The sequence below is a fragment of the Callospermophilus lateralis genome, chromosome 14 (genome assembly GCF_048772815.1).
Source record: "Callospermophilus lateralis isolate mCalLat2 chromosome 14, mCalLat2.hap1, whole genome shotgun sequence".
Classification (NCBI taxonomy): Eukaryota; Metazoa; Chordata; class Mammalia; order Rodentia; family Sciuridae; genus Callospermophilus; species Callospermophilus lateralis.
Genome location: NC_135318.1, coordinates 96226810 through 96248649, shown reverse-complemented (window position 1 = coordinate 96248649; position 21840 = coordinate 96226810). Strand labels below are relative to the sequence as shown.

Genomic DNA, 21840 nt, shown 5'->3' with positions numbered 1-21840 from the left:
CTAAGTTACACCGCGGACGTAAGTTTTCTTGATTTATTCATCAGTTTTTAAAAAATTAAAAACAATGTTTGCACTTTAGTATTCAAATTCAATGATACAGTTCATTATAAATATGTATTTATAAAAAAAAAAAAACACTGTCATTAGTTTCAAGACCCTGCAGTTTTAAATTTTAAACACAAAAATTTAATCAAAAAATTCAAGTTCCGTATCTTTATAAATACTGCACTGTCACCTGTTTTGAATCTAATCTATCTACTGTCTGCTAGGAGCTAGAGACCCCCAAACAATCCCCACCAATACAAACCTACTCTCAAAACCAAAGCACAGAGCTGAGCCAGCAGGGTCTGACTGGTGATATTAATGGGGTTGTCTAAATTAACTATCATGACAAAGTTCATTAAAGGATAGGTAATAAAATATGTTCATTAAAGCTTACATTTAAAGTATTCAAACTCAACAGTAAATGGTGGGATCAGAAGAAGGTCTGCACAGAGTTCACAGCACTCAGAGCCAGTGTCCTGGTTCGACCATGTACTCCGATGTCAGCCCACCACCTGGGCTCGAGCTCCACACAACAACTAGGGCCCAGCCCATGGTCCCTTAAAATGGCTACAAGCCGTCCAGATGGCCTGGCTCCAGGCAATGAGTAAAAAGAAGCTTGCCTCCCATAATCCCCAGCAAATCTCCTGGCCTCTCATTGGCTCCGAGCGGGCACCTACCCTCCCCTGAACCAAGCACCCGGGCAGAGGAAATGAGGCCCTGGCTGGGAGCTGTTGGGGGAGCCAATAGCAGCTGGGGACACATCCAGAGAAGAAATGCAAAGGGGGCAGGGCTGAGCTGGCATAGGGGCACCAGGTGGGCAAGACCCCAGCTGTGGCTGCCTGGGTCCAGGGAGGGAGGTGGGAGCCAGGGCACAGGGTTGGTGCCAGAACCGCCCAAGGAGACAGGAGACGCACCCTATCCACAGTGGTTGGGGCGAGGTGGTATTTGTTGAAATCCCTCCAGGTGATGGGATGTCCACAGCCAGGGAGCCTGCCCACCGCCTGCTGCCAATCCAGGGAGGGCCCCACCCCACGTGGCTCTGCCTGTCCACTCTGCCCCAGCCCATGCCTCGGTGAGGATGCTCTAAGGGCAGAAATGGGAAACCAGCCCCGTCTTCCTTGGGTCCCTCGCAGGCCTGGCTTTGGGACACTTCTTAACTCCCTCCAATGACCCACAACCTCTCCAGTCTCCTGGCCTCCCCCCAGGAAAGATGAAGGTACTGGAGCAAAAGGAAAAAGGAGTTTATTCCAGTGATTACAGTCCAGCCACCGAAGGCCTCTAGCCTTCCCCCTTCAGGGTCCCGAGGGCGGCCCCCCCAGTGAGGTGGCTCCTCAGCCCAGGACCAGGCTGCATACCCCCCTCCCAGGCTCCCCTCCTCCCCTGGCCCAACAGGGCAGGGACCGGGTGGGAAATTTGAGGGGGTCTGAGGCCCGGTGTTCCTTGGCACAGCCGTGCTGGTCAGGGGAGAGGACCTGAGCTGGCCCCAGCACCCTGCAGGTCCTAGGATGGCTGAGGGCAGAGGCGGGTAGCTGGGGTGGGGTCCACAGGCTGGGCTGGGCTGGCTCAGGCACACGGAGCCTCCACCCCTTGTCCACTCTGCCCAGGCTCCTCGGCCTTGCTGGCCAAGCTATAGTAGTAGGTTCGCATGCGCTGCTCCACCATCTGGAAGTTGGGACGGTCCTCCCACCTGCGGGCCACAGGGGAGATCCAGGCCACACTCAGCCCCACTCCAGGTGGACGGTGGTCCCACCTGGGGCTGGCTGTGGCGGGCCTCAGGGCTCCAAAAATGAGTGGGGCTATTGGAAGTGGGTCTCAGGGGCCAGAGAACTGGAATTTATGTGTCACCCAAATGTCTCCTGGAAGGAGAGCTGCAGAGCCAGGCCATGGGCACCATGTGCTGAGCTGGCCAGGAACTGGGCTGAGGGATGTCGGAGCACCAAGGGGAGCGGGGGACTGGATGCAGAAGTACAGGGCTGCAGAGGGCGGGGCCACTGGTGAGCTAGGCCGGGGGTCTGTGGTGAGTCCACAGGGCTGGCCTCCCCGCTGTCCATGCACGGGGCCTGGGGACCTGGGGGCCTCCTGATGGAGGCTGAGTTAATGCACGAGGGGGCAGGGGTGGACCAAGCCTCTCGGGTCTGTTGGACACCGTGAGTGTGCCAGAGTGAATGTCACAAGTGTGGGCAGCGGGGTATCAACTGTCCCATCGTCCCCGTGTTGCACGACGAGCGCAGGGTGTCAGCTAGTTTGGGTGTTAGCTGTTGTCTGATGGGGAGTTGGAATGTTCCGTATGGGGGGTGACAATGCTGAGTGTTTGGGTCCCTGGGTATGGCCTAGGTGGTAGGTGGTGGCTGGTAGGGCCAGCGCTATGGAGAGCGGTGCATAGGCGCAGGGGACCCAAGGCGCTGAGTGTGGGAAAGGGTGTCGCCCGGGAAGGGTCTTTGGGTGGAGTTGAGGTGACACTAACTGATTGGCCCAGGACCTCCCGCCCAGGCCCAGGGAGTGGTCCAGCCAGGTCCCCGTCCGCAGGTGCCCTCCCAGCCCCCGGCACTCACTTGTAGATCCAGCAGTCGCTCATGAGTGCGTACATTTCGGGCGGACACTCGGGGGGACACTCCATCCGCTTGCCCTGCTTGATGAAGTCCAGGACCTCGGGGCCCTTCATCTTCTGCGCCAGCCAGGGCGGAGGGCACAGGTGAGTGACCAGCGCCTCTTCATCCCGACCCTCCCCGCCCGCCCCCCTCCGCCCCTGCCCAGCCTGCCTTGTAGGGCTTCTGGCCGTAGGAGAAGGCCTCCCACATGGTGACCCCGTAGCTCCAGACGTCGCTGCGGCTGGAGAACTTGCGGAAGTTGATGCACTCGGGCGCGTACCACTTGAGCGGCCACTTCCCCGCTGAGCGCGCCTGGCAAGGGGGAGACTGCGCTAGGACAGGGCGCGGGGACCCTCCGCCAGCCCACCCACCTGGGACCGTGGGGCAGGGGCTCACGGTGTAGTAGCTGTCATCCGCCCCCAGGGCCTTGGAGAGGCCGAAGTCGCTGATCTTGGCATAGTGCCGGTTGACCAGCAGGACGTTGCGCGCCGCCAGGTCGCGGTGCACGAAGTTCTTCTCTTCCAGATACTTCATCCCCATGGACACCTGGTGCAGCAGCTCCGCCACGTTGCTGACGGGGATCTCCTCCCTGGGGTGCCAGGCAAAGCGGGTCAGCTGGGAGGGGACAGACCAAGTTCCCAGGAGGCAGAGCCCACGTCTGACCCAGCTGAGTAGGGGCTGGAGTACCCTGTGTTCAACAGGCACTTATTGAGCACCTGCTGTGTGCCAGGTATGGGCTGGGGACACAGCTGGCAGCAAAACAGACAAAACCCTGTTCCATTCTGGAGGCTATAAGTATCACCCATATGTGACAACCCTCAAGCCTAGGCCATGTGCCCATGGGGGCATCTCATGGGCATCTCAAAGATAATACAGCCAAAGATGAGCTCCTGTGCTTGGGCGCACACAGGCAGGGCCTCCCCACCCATCTTCCCTGCAGCTCTGTCCTGTTTCTGCCCCCAGCTCCTCCTCCTCCACATCCACCTGTCTTCAGAGTTTCTCCAGAATCTCCCACTTCTCTCTGCCTCTGCTTCTGCCCCCTGATCCAGGCCCCAGCATCACTCACCTGGGGGAACAGCACTCTGCCCAGGCCTCAGTGCTCCCTCCTTGCTGTCTCCCAAGGCTTGACCTCCCTGCACCTCAGGCCCTGGTGTTCCTCAGCTCACAGCCTCCCAGGGCTCCCACCAGGTCCAAGAACTCCTCACAGCCCACATGGTTCTGCCCACCACTGCTGAGCCCACATCAGCTCCCTCCTGACTGATCCTCCACCATACCAGGCTCAGCTCACCTCAGGTCCTTTGCACAGGTTGTGCTTTCTGTCTGGAATGCTCTTCTGCAGATCTGTGCTTGCCAACCACCCTCAGTTTACTCAAAACTCATCTTCCACCCAGACACCCAACCCTCTTGACCTGCTCAGCTCCTTGCTCCTGCAGAATCAATCTTCTAAAATCCTCAGTATTTTCTCCTGACTATTACTCATTGCTCTCTTCTCCAACCAGAATACAGGGCAGGGGGCTTTACTGCTTCTATTGCTGATGACCCCAGGTGCTTATAATAGTTCCTGTCACCAAAACCTGTCCAACAAACACTTGTTCAATGACCAACTATGTGCCTGGGGACACAGGGTGAAGGCATGTGTGCTCATGAGAAGGGATTAGCAAAAATGTTCCCAGTGGGCCTGCACATGCGGGTCTGTGGCCATGAGTGTGGGCATGAAGATCACAAACGAAATGACAGAAGTTTTCAGTAGAGGGCCAGAGAGCAAATAGTTTCGCTTTTGTCAGCTGCATATGGTCTCTGTCACGTCCACTTTGTTTTTTATATTCTTTTTTTAATATTATATTTTTTCAATTGTAGTTGGACACAATACCTTTATTTTATTTATGTGGTGCTGAGGATCGAACCCAGGGCTTGCACATGCTAAGTGAGCGCTCTACTGCTGAGCCCCAGCCCCAGCCCTGTTTTTTATATTCTTTAAAAATATAAAACTGCTGGGCACGGTGGTGCACGCCTATAATCCCAGCAGCTTGGGAGGATGAGGCAAGAGGACCGCAAGTTTGAGGCCAGCCTCAGCAACTTAGCGAGGCCCTAAGCAACTCAGCAAGAACCTGTCTCAAAATAAAGGGGGGAGGAGGCTGAAGTTGTAGTTCAGAGGTAGAGCGCTTGCCTAGCACGTGTGAGACCCTGGGTTTGGTTCTCAGCACCCCATATAAATAAATAAAAGGTTCATTGACCACTAAAGTAATATTTTTAAAAAATCAAGAACTTAAAAAGGGGAGCTGGGGATGTGGCTCCATGGTTAAGCATCCCCGGGTTCAATCCCCAGTACCCAAAACCAAAATAAAAATGTAAAACCACACAGTACAAAAAGCTGCGGCTGCCCTTTGCTGCTTTCAATTATAGATAATCGACGATCGGCAGTTCCACAGCCCATGAATCTGACCCAGAGAACCTGGGCAGCTGGATGGGCTGGTGTTTACACAGCTTCCGTGCCGATGCCGTCTGGTCACTCTGAAAGTACTGACCCGCTAATCCTGGAAGAGCCCTGTGGGCCGGCCCTGATGCCACCGAGGTGCACCTGGAGGCGCTGAGGACTCGCAGCTGGGCTGGTGGCGTGAGTGTGGGTGTCGGGGTGGGCGTGCATGACCAGGCTGGTGTGCGCTGGCCTGCCCACGTTCCCCCGTGTCAGTGTGGTGACCCTCTCCTGGGTGGCCCTGGGAGGGTGGACGGGATGGGGCCCCAGCCTGGGTGGCCCGCGGGTGCAGGGACCCACTCACTTCTTCCCGACGAGGAACTTGTGCAGGGGCCCGCCGCCGGCCATCTCCATGACCAGCATGAGCGCCTCGGCCTGGCACACGCCGATGAGCCGCACGATGTAGGGGTTGTCCAGCTGGTGCATGATCTGCGCCTCCCGCATCATCTCGTCCTTGTCCGCCTTCTCCGTGCTCTGCTTCAGCACCTTGATGGCCACGTCGATCTGCTTCCTGCCCGGGGCGCAGGCGATGGGGGGCGCATGCCTGGGTCAGCCACGTCCTGCCCTCCTGTCCCTCTCCCACTCCCGCCCCCCACGTGCAGTGGACGTTCCGTCACCAAGGCACTCTCTCTCCAGCTGCGGGGAGCATCTGCCCCCCAGAGCATACAGCCCAGAGTCCCACTGGGGGCTGCCCGTGGCTGGAAAGAGCCACCCAGCCCCCACCCCTCCCCTGTCAGTGCAAGGGGGGACATGGGCGCCTCTCTGCAGCTCCCCTGGGACGCCCCGAGGCCTCTGGGGCAACACAGCTTGGCCCACGCTCTCCCTGGCCCGTGACCTTCGTTGCCTGTCAGGATCCTGAGCTTTCCAGGGACTCCTCCAGCAAGCAGCACCCCCCACCCCGTCCCCGAGTCTGCTCCCGCTGTCCCCAGCACAGTGATGTCCCTGAGGGGACATCAAGCATGGCCATACTTGCGCATGCGGTAGACGCCTTGGCGCACTGAGCCAAAGTTGCCACAGCCAAGTTCAATGTCGGCCACGAGGAGGTTCTCACGCTTCAGGAAGAGCTTCTTGTCCTTGAGCTCCTCGGGGTCGCTGTAGGGGCTCTCGTACACACTTGTGTCCATGGGCATCGGCCGCTGCTTGTCTGAGGACGCCAGGCGCGCTGGGCACACACACAGGGTGCTCCCAGGTCAGAGGCAGAGAGGGGGCAGGGTGGGGAGGGCGGGGCAGCCTCAGCCCCACGAGGCAGGTGCCCTGGACACACACGGCCCGGCGCGTGCAGGATGCAGATGCACATGAAGAGGTGTGTGCTTATGAGTGTCACTTGCACACACGCTCCTGTCACATCTGAGGGTGCCCCGTGAAGCCATGTGGAAGAGACTCGGGAGGCATGTGCAGGGGTAGCCACATGTCCCCAGGGGGTGCAAGCTGGAGTGTGCACGTGTGTGTGTTCATGCATACACACCTGTGCTGGGCCTGCCCGTGTCCAGGTATGTACCTCCCAACTGAGGCCTCTGGAGGAGAGTGCCCGTGTGCACACCCACGGAACACAGACCCACATGCACCCATGTGCACTGGTGTGCACCCACACGTGGAACTTGGGAGCACCTGAGACAGCACCCAGGAGTCGGCTCTGCCTGGTTTCAAGCCCTGGCCGCCTGCCTGCCCCTTCCCCTCTGCCGAGCACCAGGACCACTTCCCATGGCCCTTGGGGGATTCAAGGAACTCTCACACCGCAACCAGGGAATGCGACAGGCACCCGGCGCATGGTAAGCACTCCAAAAACGCGGGTCTGCCCACAGGGAGTCCCCAGGTGGCCAGGGTTTGTCCTCTGGGTTGGCACGCACTGGGACACACAGGCGCGTGGGCAGGTGTGGTGGGCATGAGCAAGGGCCACAGGCTGGCCTCGTCCTCCCCTGCTGAGGCCACAGCCCACACCTCCACCTCTGCCAGCTCACCTGGCTCAGGGGTGTATCCATCGGAGTTGAGGGTGTCCACCCGTCTCTGAGCCTAGAGATCACAGAGTCAGCAGCAGTCAGTGGGGCCCAAGCCAGGGGTGCCTGGCCCCTCTCCTGAGGCCCAAACCTGCTGAGGACTCCCCAGGAATGGTGCTGGGGAGACCCCTGCGTGGCAACCCCTCTCCACACCCGCTGGCCCCGGAGCCCGCCCGCCCAGTGCTGAGTCCCCAGCCCCAGGACCCAGCTGACTCACCTGCGTGAATGTGGACGGGTGGGCTGGGAGAGTGGGTGCAGCAGCCCCTGAAGGAGCAGAAGAGACAGTGAGGGAGGGGTGGGGCCTCGTGCCCCCCCCAGCCCCGGGTGCCACTCACCTGCCGCTGCGCTGGCGCTGGTGTTGGGACAGGCCTCCTTCAGGCAGTAGATGAGGCCGTCGGCCTTCAGCTTCAGGTACTCTACCAACTGCGGGAGCAGGCATCAGGCAGGGCCCTCCTGCCAGGGAGCCGAGCGCCATGGCGTCCCCCCAGAACAGGGTCCTACCTGCCACAGCGTGTCGAACTTGGTGCCCTCGGGGATGCAGTACTTGCCGGCCTTGTCCTGGCTGATCAGGTAGTGGTACACCGTCTTCCCGTAGATGAGGGACAGAGCATATGTGCCCTGCTCCTTCCGGGGCCTCAGCCTGGAGGGGTGGCGGGGACGGATGTCACCTACCGTCACCTGGGAGACCCCCACTGTGCCTCTGGTCCCCACACACCACCCTACGGGCTCCATACCCTGGAGCCACTTGGAGAAGTGGCAGAGGCTGGGGAAGACAAGGCTGGGCCTCCCTCGGCCTCTGCGCCTTCTGGTGACTGACAGGCTGTAGGGAAAGGCAGTTGGGAGGACAGCGGCTGGGTCTGCAGGGCAACGCACGGCTGTCCAGGGGCGGACGTGTGGCCATTCACGGGGGATACTGACCACCCATGGCGGACACTCAGCCACCCATGACTGGATGCTCAGCCGCGGGGTGCGCATCTGGGGGACCACCTGGTCCTCTACCTACCGCACCCAGCCATCAGGGAGGTTCACTGAGACGCGTACCAATGGACAGTTGGCCATCTATGGCAGACGCAAAGCCACCTCCCAGGGGACACTCAGCCTGCAGCAGGCAGACTTAAAACCAGTCTCTTGGGGAGATGTGGAAGTCATTTCTACCCAGATCATACAGGCAGGGCCACTGTGACAAGCTCCCGGTGGCCCGGTCATCATTCTAGGCCCGAGGGGCAGGTGTCTTTTACCACACTCTGAATCCCTGTCCCAGAACCAGCCAGCTGCAGGCTTGTCCCCCACCCGCCCTGGGATTCCTGGGGATGTCCCTCTTGCCCTGCCTCCCATGGGGCTCTGGCGCAGCAACCTTGACCTCCAGCCCCCACTCTCTACAGGCTGCCTGCGCAGTTCTCAGCCTCAGGGACTGGTTTCTGTCCAAAGCCTGCCTTGGCCAGCTCTCCAGGAGTCTGGCTCCCCGTCACCTTCCCTGCTCTCTTGACAGTCCCTAGAATGAGGCACTCCCCATGACACTTTTCCAGCTGTTTCCCATCCCCACTGGCCGTGCCCAGATCCAGGCTCCCCCAGCTGTCACTCCCCCTGCCAGCGCTGGTCCTTTGTGCCTCCTGACAGTGCCGACAGCTGCTCAGAGCCACTGGCCCTGGGTTTCCTAAGGTCCTCGCCTCCCTATTGGCTGGTCAACTCCAAGCCAGCCAGGGCTGCTGTTGGCCCACTTTTCCTTGGTCAAAGAGGCTGGAATGTGGAAGCTGAAGCCACAAACAGGTCAAAGCCACGTCACTGCTGATGCTAAACCCAGCCTGGGGGCTCGGGGTCCCTCCTGCTCCTCCTGCCCCGGGAACGTGGGGACACTTAAACCATGGGAGGGGCGGATCCTTCCATGGATGGGGGGGTGAGTGCGAGATAGCAAGGCTCAGAGGACGGGAGGCGGGGAGGAGAAGGGAAGAGCAAGGCAGAGATGAAAAGTCGCACTGGGGACTTGAAGCCAGAGGAAGACACGTAAGCCACAAGAGCAGGGAAAGAGGAATTCATATTTGATGAAGGAGAAGCAGAGAAGGAGGAAAGAAAGCGCTGCAGTAACAGAGAGAGCTGAGGGACCCCCAGCAGGTGCCGGGCTCGTGAGCAGGCGGGGCAGGTGGCATCTGAGCATCACAGCTGCAGTCGGGGGTGCAGCATCTGGTCAAGGAGATGTGACACGTGGCCCAGCATCCCCATGCATGAGGAGGTGGAGCCCTCCAGACACCCCAAGTGGAGGTCCTGCTGTCCACCGTCCAAACAGAAAGAAAGCTGGCCCCAGTGCTGGCCCGCGCTCAAGATGTCCACGCCTTCATCACGACCCCCTTGTGCTGCGCCCCTCCCCTGACTCAGGCAATGGCAAGGCCCTACTGAGGTGGATGGCGCAAGGCATCCATCCTCTGGAGGAGCGCAGTATGTTTCTGGGAATGGGCGGGTTTGTTTTTGTATTCCTTTAATAAGTCTAGTTGTGACTTCTCATATGACCATTAAGTATGAAGGAAAAAACATGACTTTCCCAATTAATGCAACTACTTCTAAAGAATAGATCTGTTTGCTCTAAATGCAATGATTCAGCTGTGGAGTGTAAATTGTTAATGTCTAATGAAAAACTCCCTGTATTCCTGTCAAGGAAGTTTTTGAGAAATTAAATTAAAATCTAGAGAAGAAAAATTAATGTTAAGAAGACAGATTAGTGCTTAGTACTGGGCAATTGTTCTTGTTCCTGTGCACAATGGTTTGTGCTCTTACTCTTGTTTGATTAAAATTAATAACAAGTCAACTACTTGCCATAACCATGGCACCAGTTCCAGTCAGTAAGTCAAGAAAGAATAGCCAAGGTATAGGCCAATAGTTTGGGACATTTGTAACTATTATTAAAAGTTAACTAAACAGAAACAGCTCAAAGCAAAACACAAACTGAAAGTACAAATGTTTGCTTATGCATAAGGCAAGATACATTCTTCTATTCTGATTGTAGCTAGGTAATATTTTGTTTCTTTGAATAATGATTCCTGTTTTGTAACCACAAAGTACTGTGAGCCTGCCAAAATGAAAAGTATATATGATCAACTTCACAAGTAAAGATTGGGATCAACACCTGCACTTTGGTGTCTGTGTTGTTTCTCCACCCCTCTTTCGCCGACTCCTCACCATCCGTTCGTCTCCTGAGACCCCCTTTTGGAGCTGGTCTCCGACACCCTTGCTCCAATCTTCTGATTGATAGGCTACAAAACTCGCCATCTTCACCCCTCTCCCTTGAGTAGTCCCTCCTCCAAGGTGACTTTGGTTTTGGACATGTGACCTACTTCAGTCAAGAGGACATCAGTAGCAGAGGTCTGAAAAGCACTGCGTCTTGGAACTTGCCCATCTGGCTATTCTTGAGAAACCTACAACCTGCACCATGTGTATGAGCCCAGGCTAGCCCAGTGGACAATGAGGCTCCACAGCCAGCTCATCCCTCATCCCGATCACTGAGCATGGCCATCCCAACGTATTCAGTCCCAACCCAAACAAGAACTGCTCAGCTTGCTTACAGAATTGTGAGAACTAATAAACTGCGTGTTGCTCTGAGCCAATAAGTCATGGGGAAGTTTGTTACACAGCAAAAGCTAACTGATACAAATGCAAAGGTTTTCCCTTGGAGAAAACAGCCCTAACTCAAAAGTTATTGAAAAGCTGTCTTTGCGGTTCAGTGTCATCTCTAAACAGCAATCAATGAAGGGCTCCCTCAAAATCCTTGGAAATGTCACTCCATTGTGCAGCCTAAATCTATGAGTTAGGGTAAAAAAAAAATATTATTTCATCAGCTGCCAGCGGAATCTTGGGGAGGGGACTTATCTTTTGGGAGATGTGCTGACAAGCTGCATAGGCCTCACATGGGCAGGAAAAATTGAGGAAGGAGGTCAGTTCCTCCAAGAAGACAGGTCCCAGAAGAGGGATCAGCCCTAGGGGAAGCGGGTGACAGCGGGAATTCCTCTGGGTAGGTATTCAAATCAAGAAGTACCAGAAGGGAAGCCCTGGGAACTGACCCCCATGGATTTGGGGGAGGACCCTGGACTTCCTGGGGTCATAGGAGAGGGGCAGTTTCTCTGTATCTCGAGGCCTGAGAGACCTCAGCTCTCATCTGGATAACATCTGTTAACACAACAGAATTCACATCCAAGCCAGAAAGTGGCAGCTCCGGCCGGGCTTTCGAATCAGAGGATTTTAAGAGCATTAGAGAATCTTTCATGACCACAAGCAGCCACGCTGCCTCAGCTGGGCCTGAGACACACACATACACATACACACACACACACACACACACACACACACACGCACGCACACACGCACACACCGTGAGCTGACAGGAGTGCATTTTCCCATCTGCCTGGTACCACACTATTGCTTGATGCATATTAATTTGTGAACTTCTATAACACATCCTTGGGGTGGGTTCTGCTGTCCCCTACTGGACAGTTGGAGAGAGCAAGCCCTCACTGGGGAAAAGCCAGAGCCACCTACCTCCTACCACTCTCTCCCTCACTGGGCTCTGCACGCTGGCCCCCTCCATGTTTCCAGAACATGCCAAATAAATCCTTGCCTCCGATCTCTGCCCCCGACATCCTGCTTGCCAGGAGCACCTTCACCTAAAGCGGCTCAGTCTCTTCCTGTCTTCTGGTTTGGTTTGGATTTTGTTGTTTTGTTTTTGGGGTGCTAGGCACGCGCTCTACCACTGAGCTACACCCCTAGACCTTCAGGGGTCCCTCCTCTCCTCCTTCAGTGCTTTACTCACAGTCACTTTTTGGAAAACAATCAAGAACATGAGGAGAGAGCCTACCGCATGGGTGAAAATCTTTGGCACCTGCATCTCAGATAGAGCATTAATCTCCAGACTATATAAAGAACTCAAAAAACTGAACGCCAAAAAAACAAATAACCAAATCAACAAATGGGCTAAGGAACTGAACAGACACTTCACAGAAGAAGAAACACGATCGATCAACAAGTATATTTTTAAAATGTTTTAACATCTCTAGCAATCAGAGAATTGCAAATTAAAACTGCACTGAGATTTCATCTCATTCCAGTCAGAATTATCAATGGCAATTGTCAAGAACACAAGTAACAATAAATATTGGTGAGGATGTGGGAGAAAAGGTTCACTCATACACTGCTGGTGGGACTGCAAATTACTGCAACCACTCTGGAATGCAATATGGAGATTCCTCAGAAAACCTGGAATGAAACCACCATTTGGCCCAGTTATCCCACTCCTTGGCATATACCAGAGGACTTAAAATCAGCATAGCACAGTGAAGTAGTTCAATGTTTACAGCAGCTCAATTCACAATAGCTAAGCTATGGAACCAACCTAAGTGCCCTTCAACAGATGAACTGGTAAAGAAAAGGTGGTACATATACACAATGGAATATTACTCAGCCACAAGAAAAGAATGAAATTATGACATTTGCTGGCAAATGGATGGAACTGGAGACTATCGTGCTAAGTGAAATAAGCCAATCCCAGAAAAACCAAAGGCCAAATGTTTTCTCTGATATGTGAGGCTAGCACACGATAAGGGGTGGGGATAGGAAAGAATAGAAGTACTTTGGATTAGACAAAGGAGAATGAAGGGAAAGGGGCTGGGAACAGGAAAGAGAATAGAATGAATGGGACGTCACTTTCCTAGTTCATATATGAACGCAGGACTAGTGAAACTCCACATCATGTTCAACCACAGAATGGGAAGTTGTACTCCATGTGTGTATGATATGTCAACATACAATCTACTGTCATGTACATCTAAAAAGATAAAATAGGGGCTGGGGATGTGGCTCAAGCGGTAGCGCGCTCGCCTGGCATGCGTGGGGCCTGGGTTCGATCCTCAGCACTACATACAAAGATGTGTGTCCCGCGCTAAACTAAAAAATAAATATTAAAAAAATTCTCTCTCTCTCTCTCTAAAAAAATAAATAAATAAATGAAAATAAAAATAAAAAGATCAAATAGAAAAATTTTCTAAAGTTACCTCTTGGGGAAACCCTCCTCCAGTCCCTCCCCACCTGCACACACCTAGCACCTACCACCATCTGGCAGAGTCTAGATTTTATTAGGTTTTTTTTTTTTTTTTTTTTTCTTTTTTCCTACCTGCCCCAGGAGGACAGGCACTTGTGTCTGTGTGGCTTGTTACCATGTCCTCAGTGACTGGCACCAATAAGAATTCAGTCAATGTAAAACGAAAGAGAGGAAACTGAGGGAGGCAGAAATTCGGGTCCACGCCCCAAACCCACAGCCAAGTGGGTGACAGAAACCCCCAAGCCCGCCAACTCTGAAGGCCTGGCTACCCATTACAGCTACTTTCCCATACAAAAGTTCCTTTGCTCACCAGAAACGGACACAGCAACCCACTTACGCGGGTGAGCAGAGGCCAGTCCCCTGGAGGCCGCCCTGCGCAGTTGGATCTGCCCGGGTGCCCCAGGACGCTAGTCAATAACCCCAGCCCCCACGGCCCCCAGACCCCGGGCCCCACATACAGGAACTTGCCGTCGGTCTGCGAGCCCGAGTAGAGTTTGCGCTCGGCCTCCTCGCGCGTCAGACTGCTGTGGTACCAGGGCATCCGCTCGTGGGCCGTGGTGGCGATGAGCTTCTCCACCTGGGGGGCCTGGCTAATGATGGCCTGTTCCAGGGCCTCGCCCTAGGGAAGGAGAGGCGAGGAAAGTCGTAAGTCTCAAGTGCCTGGCTATGGAAACCCTCTCCCGTCTCCTGGGCCCTCCCGATTGGCCCCATAAGACCTCCACCCCCATCGCGCCAAGGTCGCCTTCCTAATCTGTCCAGGGAGTCACCCAGCCCCAGGCCTTGCCTTCCAGCCTAGGCCCAAGCGCGCATTTAGCTTGAAGATGGGGGCAGTTGCGCACCTGGCGCAGGGCGGCTGCGCACAGCTGGGGCCTCAGCAGCAGCCGGACCACCCCCAGCCACCCACCGTCCTCTCAAGCCCCCAATGCAAGCCTGGCCTCTCCAGGTCCACACTTCCATCACTGGCTCCGGCACTCGGGCAGTGGGGGACAGCCCACCTCCACCCCCTAGGTACTGCCCCTGGCCAGGGCCCCCTCCCTCCGGCTTCCAAAGCAAACGCATCAGATCAGCATCACGCAGGCGGGCGAAGACGACCCCAGTCGCCGCACTGCCCAGGGGCTGGGCACCGCGGCTCCTCCCGCGACCCCGCGGCCCGCGCTCTCACCTCCAGCTTCCAGGTCTGGCGCACGTAGTCGCGCACCATGGCGTCGCGCAGGCAGTCGAAGACCCCGGGCTGCGGCTCCAGGCCGGCGGGTCGGTTGCAGGGCTTGCGCAGGTTGCAGGGCAGCCCGTCGGGGTCGCGCGAGTAGAACTCGCAGAGCTCCGCGGGGCCGCAGTGCGCCTTGCCGCCGGCGATGGCGTAGGTGCCGTTGAGCTGGCGCTCGATGGAGAAGTGGTGGAAACGCACGTCGTGCACCAGCGACAGCACGTAGCCGCCCAGAGAGCGCAGGCACTGGCGCAGCAGGAACAGCCCGTCAGCCATGCCCGCCAGCTTCAGGTGCTCCTCCGCCTCGGCGCGCGAGATGCTGCCGTAGAAGAAGGGCAGGTGCGCCGCGGGGTCCGGCATCGCCGCCACCGTCCTGCGCGGGCCGCGCGCCCCGCACCTCGCCGGGCCCTGTGGATCAGAGGGGGGTGCACCGATGAGCCTCTCCGTCGGGCCCAGGGGAGGCCGGAGAGACGCTGCGCAGAGCCCGCCTTGTGCCAGTCAACTGGAGAGGAGCCACGACGCCCGGAACACAGATCTGGAGTCCCGAACCCACCCGACACCTCTACAGTCCCCAGGCCCCACCACCCGTAACCACCCTTCATTTCCCAAGCACGAGCTGAACTCTACAGTGTTCCACCCTCCCCGCCCCGGTGCTGGGATATGGCTACAGAAGACGTGGTCCCTCCTGCCCTCGATTATAACATGGGGGCATGTGATAGGCAGAGACGGGAACAAAAATGAGCATTGCAGATTAAAGTCAGGATTGTAAAGGAAATGAACAGTATGATATTGAGATACAGAGGTCACTCTAGCTAGGATGGTCACCTTCTCTGAGGAGGCAGCGTTTAAGGCAAGATTAGAAGGATAAGGAGGAAAAAACTTTCCAAAAACTTTGGGAGCAGGGAACACATCAGGCAGCAGGAACCGCGTGTGCAGAGGCCCTGAGACTGGAACAGGCTTTGTTCATCCAAGGACCCTTGCCGCATCAGCTTTTCCTGCTCTTCCACCTGTTCCCCTCTTGGAAATCCACCCTGGCCGTGCCCCTCTCCCTTCCTTGACAAGTTTCTACAAAGGGTAAACTAATCTGAATATCCAACAATAGGGGATCAATTTAACACATTAGAGTTTAACTCCAATGTGAACTTGAATATAACCATTAAAAAACGTGGGATTGGGGGAAGGGTAGATAGATAAACTGGTAAGGCAGATGATTTTAAATTGCCTACCCTAAGCTTGCTGCGGTCATGGTGACAATGGTATCTTGAACAGGGTCCAGCTACACAGGACTGAATTAATCCAAACTCAGTGTACACTTAAGAATAATAATTCTCCTCCTCCTCCTCCTCCTTGTCTCGCACCAGGAATTGAACCGAGGGGTGCTTAACCACTGAGCCACATCCCCAGCCAGGGCTGAGTTGCTGGGATTACAGGCGTGGGCCACCGTGCCAGCTTACACTTAAGAGTTTTGCATGTCATTGTATTCACCCCTCAATAAGAAAGAACTATACTATGCCGTGTGATCCCTGGTTACTGCTCTGAACACAGAATGTCTGGGTGGGCTTTGTGCTGACAACTGTAATTGATTTTGAAAGGTATCCAAAAACAAATCCTGATTGGAGGATGCTCAGGGAGCGGTGCTTGGATAGGATATTTGTCACTCACAGTTCTGAAAAATCACCGCAAGACTAACAAACACTGAACCAAGAGTCCTAGAGGAAATACAGATTTAGGTTCCTACCAGACGCTGCACATATTTTCAAGGTACGATATGTCTGTGACCTTGTTATGTGTCTTTCTGTTTCAAGGCACCTTATGTTATATGTGTGGTTGGGCTGGGGGTGTTGCTCGGTGTCGGGTGCTTGTCCCACAGGCACCAGGCATTGATCAACCCCAGTATCACAAAAATAATGTATCTACAGACTTGTTAAGATTTGTTGTTGAGGGCAGGTGCGATGGTGCACGCCTGTAATCCCAGCAACTCCCAGGGTGGGTGCGGTTCTCCCAATCCGGATTGAACCCAGGGGTGCTGAACCACTGAGCCACATCCCCAGCCATTTTATATTTTATTTCGAGACAGGGTCTCTAAACACAGGATCTGTATACAATGAGGATCAACAGTCTGTGATAAATAGAGCAAAACGTGAATTGTCGAATCTGGGAGGTGGATAAGGGGCATGAAATCAATTCTTTCCATTTTCTGTACTTGTAAGTTTTTATATAATGCTGGGGGGAAAAATCTCCCCATAGCAGTTACCAGTCGTCTCTCTGCTAAGGTGGGCCCAGCAAGGCCACCTGGGCTTGAGCTAATATTGGGGCACAGGACCTCGGGTGCCCTTCTTAGTTACGCAAATGTAAGCAAGGATACAAGAAGCTTTTGTGGTCACAGTGGCGCACACCTGTCATCCCAGTGGCTCAGGAGGCTGAGGCAGGAGGATCACAAGTTCAAAGCCAGCCTCAGCAACTTAGTGAGGCCCTCAGCAATTTAGGGAGACCCTGTCTCTAAATAAAATATATTTAAAGGGCTGAGGATGTGGCTCAGTGGTTAAGCACCCCTGGGTTCAATCTGGATCGGATGAGCCGCATCCACCCTGGGTGTCCAGCCTTGGGCAGGGATGGGCCTGGGGCAGAGAGGAGCAGCCTGGAATGGGAGTCAGTGAGTGAGATGGCCCAGGGGCATCTGGAAGGCTTCAGAGAAGCCAGACTCTGAGGTTCAGTTCAAACCTGCAGGGATGGAGGAGTCAGAGGTTCCCTGGGGCAAGGGCTGACCACAGAGTGGCCAGGGATTGGGGCAACATGGTGATGGAGCTGGTAGTGTCCTGGCTGCATGACTTCGTCAGATCTCAGACTTCACTCAGATGGTATAAGAACCTTACTGTACGTAAACTGCAACTCAACCCGTTTATTTGAGCGGGAAAGAGCTGGGAGCGATAGGCATGTCCTGCACTAAAAAATGATAACGGAAGTAAGGCAGGGAAGAGTTGTTTTTTCTTTTTCTTTCTTTGTTTTTTCATTTTTTATCTTTTGTTTTTGTTTTTGTTTTTGTTTTTGTTTTTTTTGGTACTGGGGATTGAGCCCAGGGGTGCTTAACCATGGAGCCACATCACCAGGCTTTTTAGATTTTCTTTTGAAACAGGGCCTCACTGAGTTGCTTAGGGCCCGGCCTGGAACTTGCTGTCCTCCTGCCTCTGCCTCCCCAGTTGCTGGGATTACAGGAGCGTGCCACCACACCTGGAAGGTAGGGAAGGTCATTAAGGGCCATCTGCCGCTCTCAGGGTCTCGGACTTCCACCCCAATTCTCATCCAGCCTGGCAGTCCACACCCGCTGCTAATCCCAGCTCTCAAGCTGTGATAATGCCAGGCAAGCACTCAGTGCCCTTCTCAATGCTGTGTCCCCTGCGTGATGGACACCAGTGAACCCCCTGAAGCCCCGCAGATCTCAGCACACCCCCCTCGCTTGCCTCCTCCTGCTCTGATCCTTTCTGCTCTCCTCCTTCCCCAGCCTTGTCCCTTACTTGGGTCATCCAGTCTGTGGCTTTGCATTCTGCCACCCCCACCCCTCCCCCAGCTCAGCTCTGTAGCCTGAGGTCAGTCCGTGCTGGCATCACCTCCTTTGATCTCTACCAACTGTTTCTATTAATACAACCTGAGATACAGATCTAACTCACAGGGCACCTGTGGTGGGCTGAACCCCACAATCTGTTTCCACAGGAGCTGAGCTCCAGCGTCTGCAAGCTGCTCCTAGGCGAGTCTTCCCAGAGGCCTCCTGGGCTCAAGGACCCACCCTGTTCCCCCTGCTGACCTCAGTGGATCTACCCCACCCGCCCTCTGCCCACCTGGCTGTTTCTTGCTTCCTTCAAATTTGCCTCCATATTTTTATCCATGCAGTGCCCCCCCCCATCCTCCCAATCCAGCTGGCCCTTCCTGGCAGCTCCTATCAAGAGTTGGGGTACAGGATGCAGCACCGAGATGGGGGCTTGTCCAGGCACATGGTGGGCGGGTCGGGGGGGCACTGGTCCCTGGGCAGGAAGCTGTGGCAGGAAGCCGTCGGCAACTCGGTTTGAGAAGTTCCGCCCCATGGTGGCCACAGGTGCAGCCTGGGTAGCAGGAAGGGGGTCAGGCAGAAGAGATGGGAGGAGGCTGGTCCTCGGGGCCCAGTACAGGGTCACAGGCTGAGAGTGGCCACCTCAGACCCCAGGCCAGGGCGTCCCAGGGACAGGAGCTCCCCCTCTGTCCCGGCTTTCCCCAGCCTTCCTGTGTCACTGTCGATGACAATGATGATAACAACCCCCACCCGACCCCGGGCCACCGGAGCACGCCTCTGCACCCATCTCCCTGTGCCCTTCTGGACTGACCTGCCCTCATCAGCAAAACACAGGGGCCCTGGGGCCAGAGATTCTGAGGACACCAGAGAGAGACCAGAAGCAGGAGCTGAAGGTCCAGGGCAAGACGTGGGCTTGTGGCCTCCTGCCAAGGCCCGTCTCCAGGCCAGGCCAGCATGAAGCAGCAGTGCTCAGATGAGCCAGGCCAGTCTGCAGCCTCCCCGTGGGACCCACCTGTCCTGAGCTGCGTCCCTGCACCTCCGGGCCTCGCCAGGAGACACCCAGCTCAGGAGCTCCCAGTCCAGTCCTGCCTGGGCTGACCCAAGGGCTTGGTCAGGGGGCACAAGTAGGCCTGGGGCTTAGGCCATCAGACTCTCAGCCAGCCATTAGCTGTCACCCAGGCCTGGTCCCCAGACACCCTGGGCTGGCCCTCCCCCTCCTCTTGAGCTCACAGCTCCGAGATTCTCCTTGTCTGTCTCCGAGCTGATGGCCCTCCTAGGTCACCCCAGGGACAGCCACGGGAGACCAGCTTTGACTCAGCCCAAGCCGAGAGGTAGGAGGAGAAACACTTGGATCCGGAACCTGCCTGAAGTTCCGACATTCAGGAGTCCTCCAGGGGGAACAGCAGCGTGAAATCGCGTCTGTCCCAGAGAGACCCCGAGCATCGCGGAGGAAAGGGGCCGAGGGTCAGAGGTTTTCAGGTTGCTGTGGAAGGCCCAGGGAAGGCTCTGAGAAGATCTGTGTGGCCTCTTCGGCTGTGACTCAGGGGCAGCCAGCAGGTCCACTGTCCCACAGGACACACACCGAGCACCAAACACCCCACTCACTGCCCACTGCGAGAGGCCACAGGGGACACGGAGCATTCATACACCAGAGGGAATGAGGTCCCAAGGGAGCCGGGCACGGTGGCACACGCCTGTGATCCCAGTGGCTGAGGCCCCCAGAGGATCACAAGGGGCGGAGGATCGCAAGTTCAAAGCCAGCTTCAGCACTTTACTGAGGTCCTAAGCAACTCAGTGAGACCCTGCCTCTAAATAAAATATAAAAAAGGGCTGGGAATGTGGCTCAGAGGTTAAGCACCCTGGGATCAATCCCTGGTGCCATATATGGTCACGCCTATCCCAAGGGACCTAGCAGGAGGGCTTTGGTCAGAGCACGTGATAGCACATCCTCCAGCCCTCCTGGGCTCCCACCTCACTCAGGGCAACATCTGAACCCCTCACTGTGGCCCCCAGTGCCTTGTGTGATGTGCCTGTCACCTCCTGCCCTCCCTGCCCCATCCAGCTGTGTGGCTTCCCTGTGTTACTTGTTCAGGTCCCTTGAACTAAACAGGTACAGTTCAGCCTCAGGGCCTTTGCACCAGCTGTGCCCTCTGCCTGGGCACTCTTTCCTTCGTCCTCTGCCTGAAAGTCCCCTGCTCTAAGGGCCTCTCTGACCTCCCCCTCTGACACGGCCTCCCCTCCCCATCCCTGGCCCAGCTTTGTCACCACCTAGGATAGGATGCAGGCATTGATGTGTTGACAAAACCAGAACAGGACAGTGACAGTGGAGGCCTTGTATTCCTCCGCTGCCCATATCAGCCAGACACACAGTAGGTCCCCTATACACCCGCTGTCCAGCAGAGGCCACCAATAATGGGTACCTAGAAGGGTTTCCATTCGGCTCTGATGGGCGGAGACACCCCGGCAGCTGATGGGGTCCAGGGTCATGGGGAGGAGACGGAGGGTAGGCGAGAGGCTTCTCTGACTCACTGACCATGGGGACAGGAAGGACCAACCCCGAGGGGCCTCTGCCTGGGCTCTTCCCTCAGCTCAGAGCAGCACCACACCCTTCTCCTGGCCACATGCTTTATGGGGCAGGATCCCAAATCCAGCACCAGGAATCTGCTGATGGACGACACAGTGTCCCTCGACCCCCTGCAGCAAGCCAGCCCCGCCCCCACCACTCACCCCAAGCTCTACTGCCTGGTCCTAGGAGCTGTGTGACCTCAGCAAGAAATTTCCTTCTCCGGATCTCAAGCTCTGGGGACCCTAAAAGGGAGATGGGAAAAGTTGGGGTGAGTGAGGAAGTCAGGGCCTGGCAGAGACAGGGCAGCGTGGGTGGCCCTCTGCCTTATAGGGGGGGTTAGCGGCTCTCCTGGCCTCTGTGTAGGAGATGTCCAAAGACCCCTCACCCCAGGCATGACCAAAAATATCTCCAGAAAACATCAACTGTCCCTGTGGAATGTGGGGAGGCAGAGTGGCTCCCGATCGGAACACAGCCGTCACCCTACTCCCCGGCCCAGGGCAAGGAGCCGTCAGCATGGAGTGATCTGGTGGCTGCAGCCCCCGGGGTTTCTAGAAACTGTGAAGTCCAGGGCCTGAGGCTGCTCAGAGCCAGAAATAACAATAGGATCCTAGCAAGATGTTCAGCGAGCACCTACTATGTGCCAGGCACGCTGGGGACAGTCTCCCTCTTAAGCCACAGGAGAACCCCATGATGGGTTTGTAGATAGAGCCTAAAGCCCAGAGAGGTGGGTGCCTTGCCTGAGGTCACAGGCAGGTGACCTTACTCGCCGGTCAGGACCTACACCTCCAAGACGTCCATATCTGTGCATCAAACAAGATGTGCAGACGGAGCCCCCCAGGCAGCTGAGCAGAACCCAGTGGCCTTGCTCCTCTCCCGGTCCTGATAAGTAGGCCGAGCCCACCCTGGGCCCCTCCTCAGAGGGCGCCAGGCATCAGGACTTGAACCAGCATTTGTGGTTCAAGTTCACAGCCCCGTTAGCCACCCTCGCATTCATGGGGCCCAGGGACCGGAGTACACACTTGCTCTTTCCGGAAACTTCTCTGCTCCTGAAGCCAAACATGCAGCCCTGACAAGGCTCAAGCGGGAGGCCAGGGACCCAGCAGGCATCTCTGTGTCCCCCGGACATTCCTGGGTCACTGGCCATCTGAAGGGACAACTGCTTCCCTCAATGTGCTGTCCTTCTCCAGCTGGACACGGGCCCTCCCAGTCGGCAGGAGAGGCCCTCGACTCCCGGCTAGCACGCTGCCCTCCCCGCAGACAAGGCCACCCAGCCCAGTGTGGCCCCATCCGGGCATCTCTTACCTGGGGATGTGCCGGTGGATGTCAAGGCGGGCGGGCCACTTGTGGGGCCTC

The 21840-nt window shown here is 56.1% G+C and overlaps 1 protein-coding gene across 1 annotated transcript; it reads right to left on the bottom strand.

Moving 5' to 3' along the window:
* Positions 1-1509: 1509 nt before the first annotated feature.
* On the bottom strand, positions 1510-14740 carry Zap70 (zeta chain of T cell receptor associated protein kinase 70). The gene is made up of 12 exons (XM_076833465.2): positions 14339-14740; positions 13635-13795; positions 7602-7740; positions 7436-7523; positions 7318-7364; positions 7065-7116; positions 6076-6268; positions 5411-5617; positions 3030-3222; positions 2805-2945; positions 2598-2710; positions 1510-1732 (listed from the first exon to the last, which is right to left on the bottom strand). Exons 1-12 carry the CDS (start codon positions 14738-14740, stop codon positions 1609-1611), a joined length of 1860 nt encoding a protein of 619 aa, XP_076689580.2. The 3' UTR covers positions 1510-1608.
* Positions 14741-21840: the final 7100 nt, after the last annotated feature.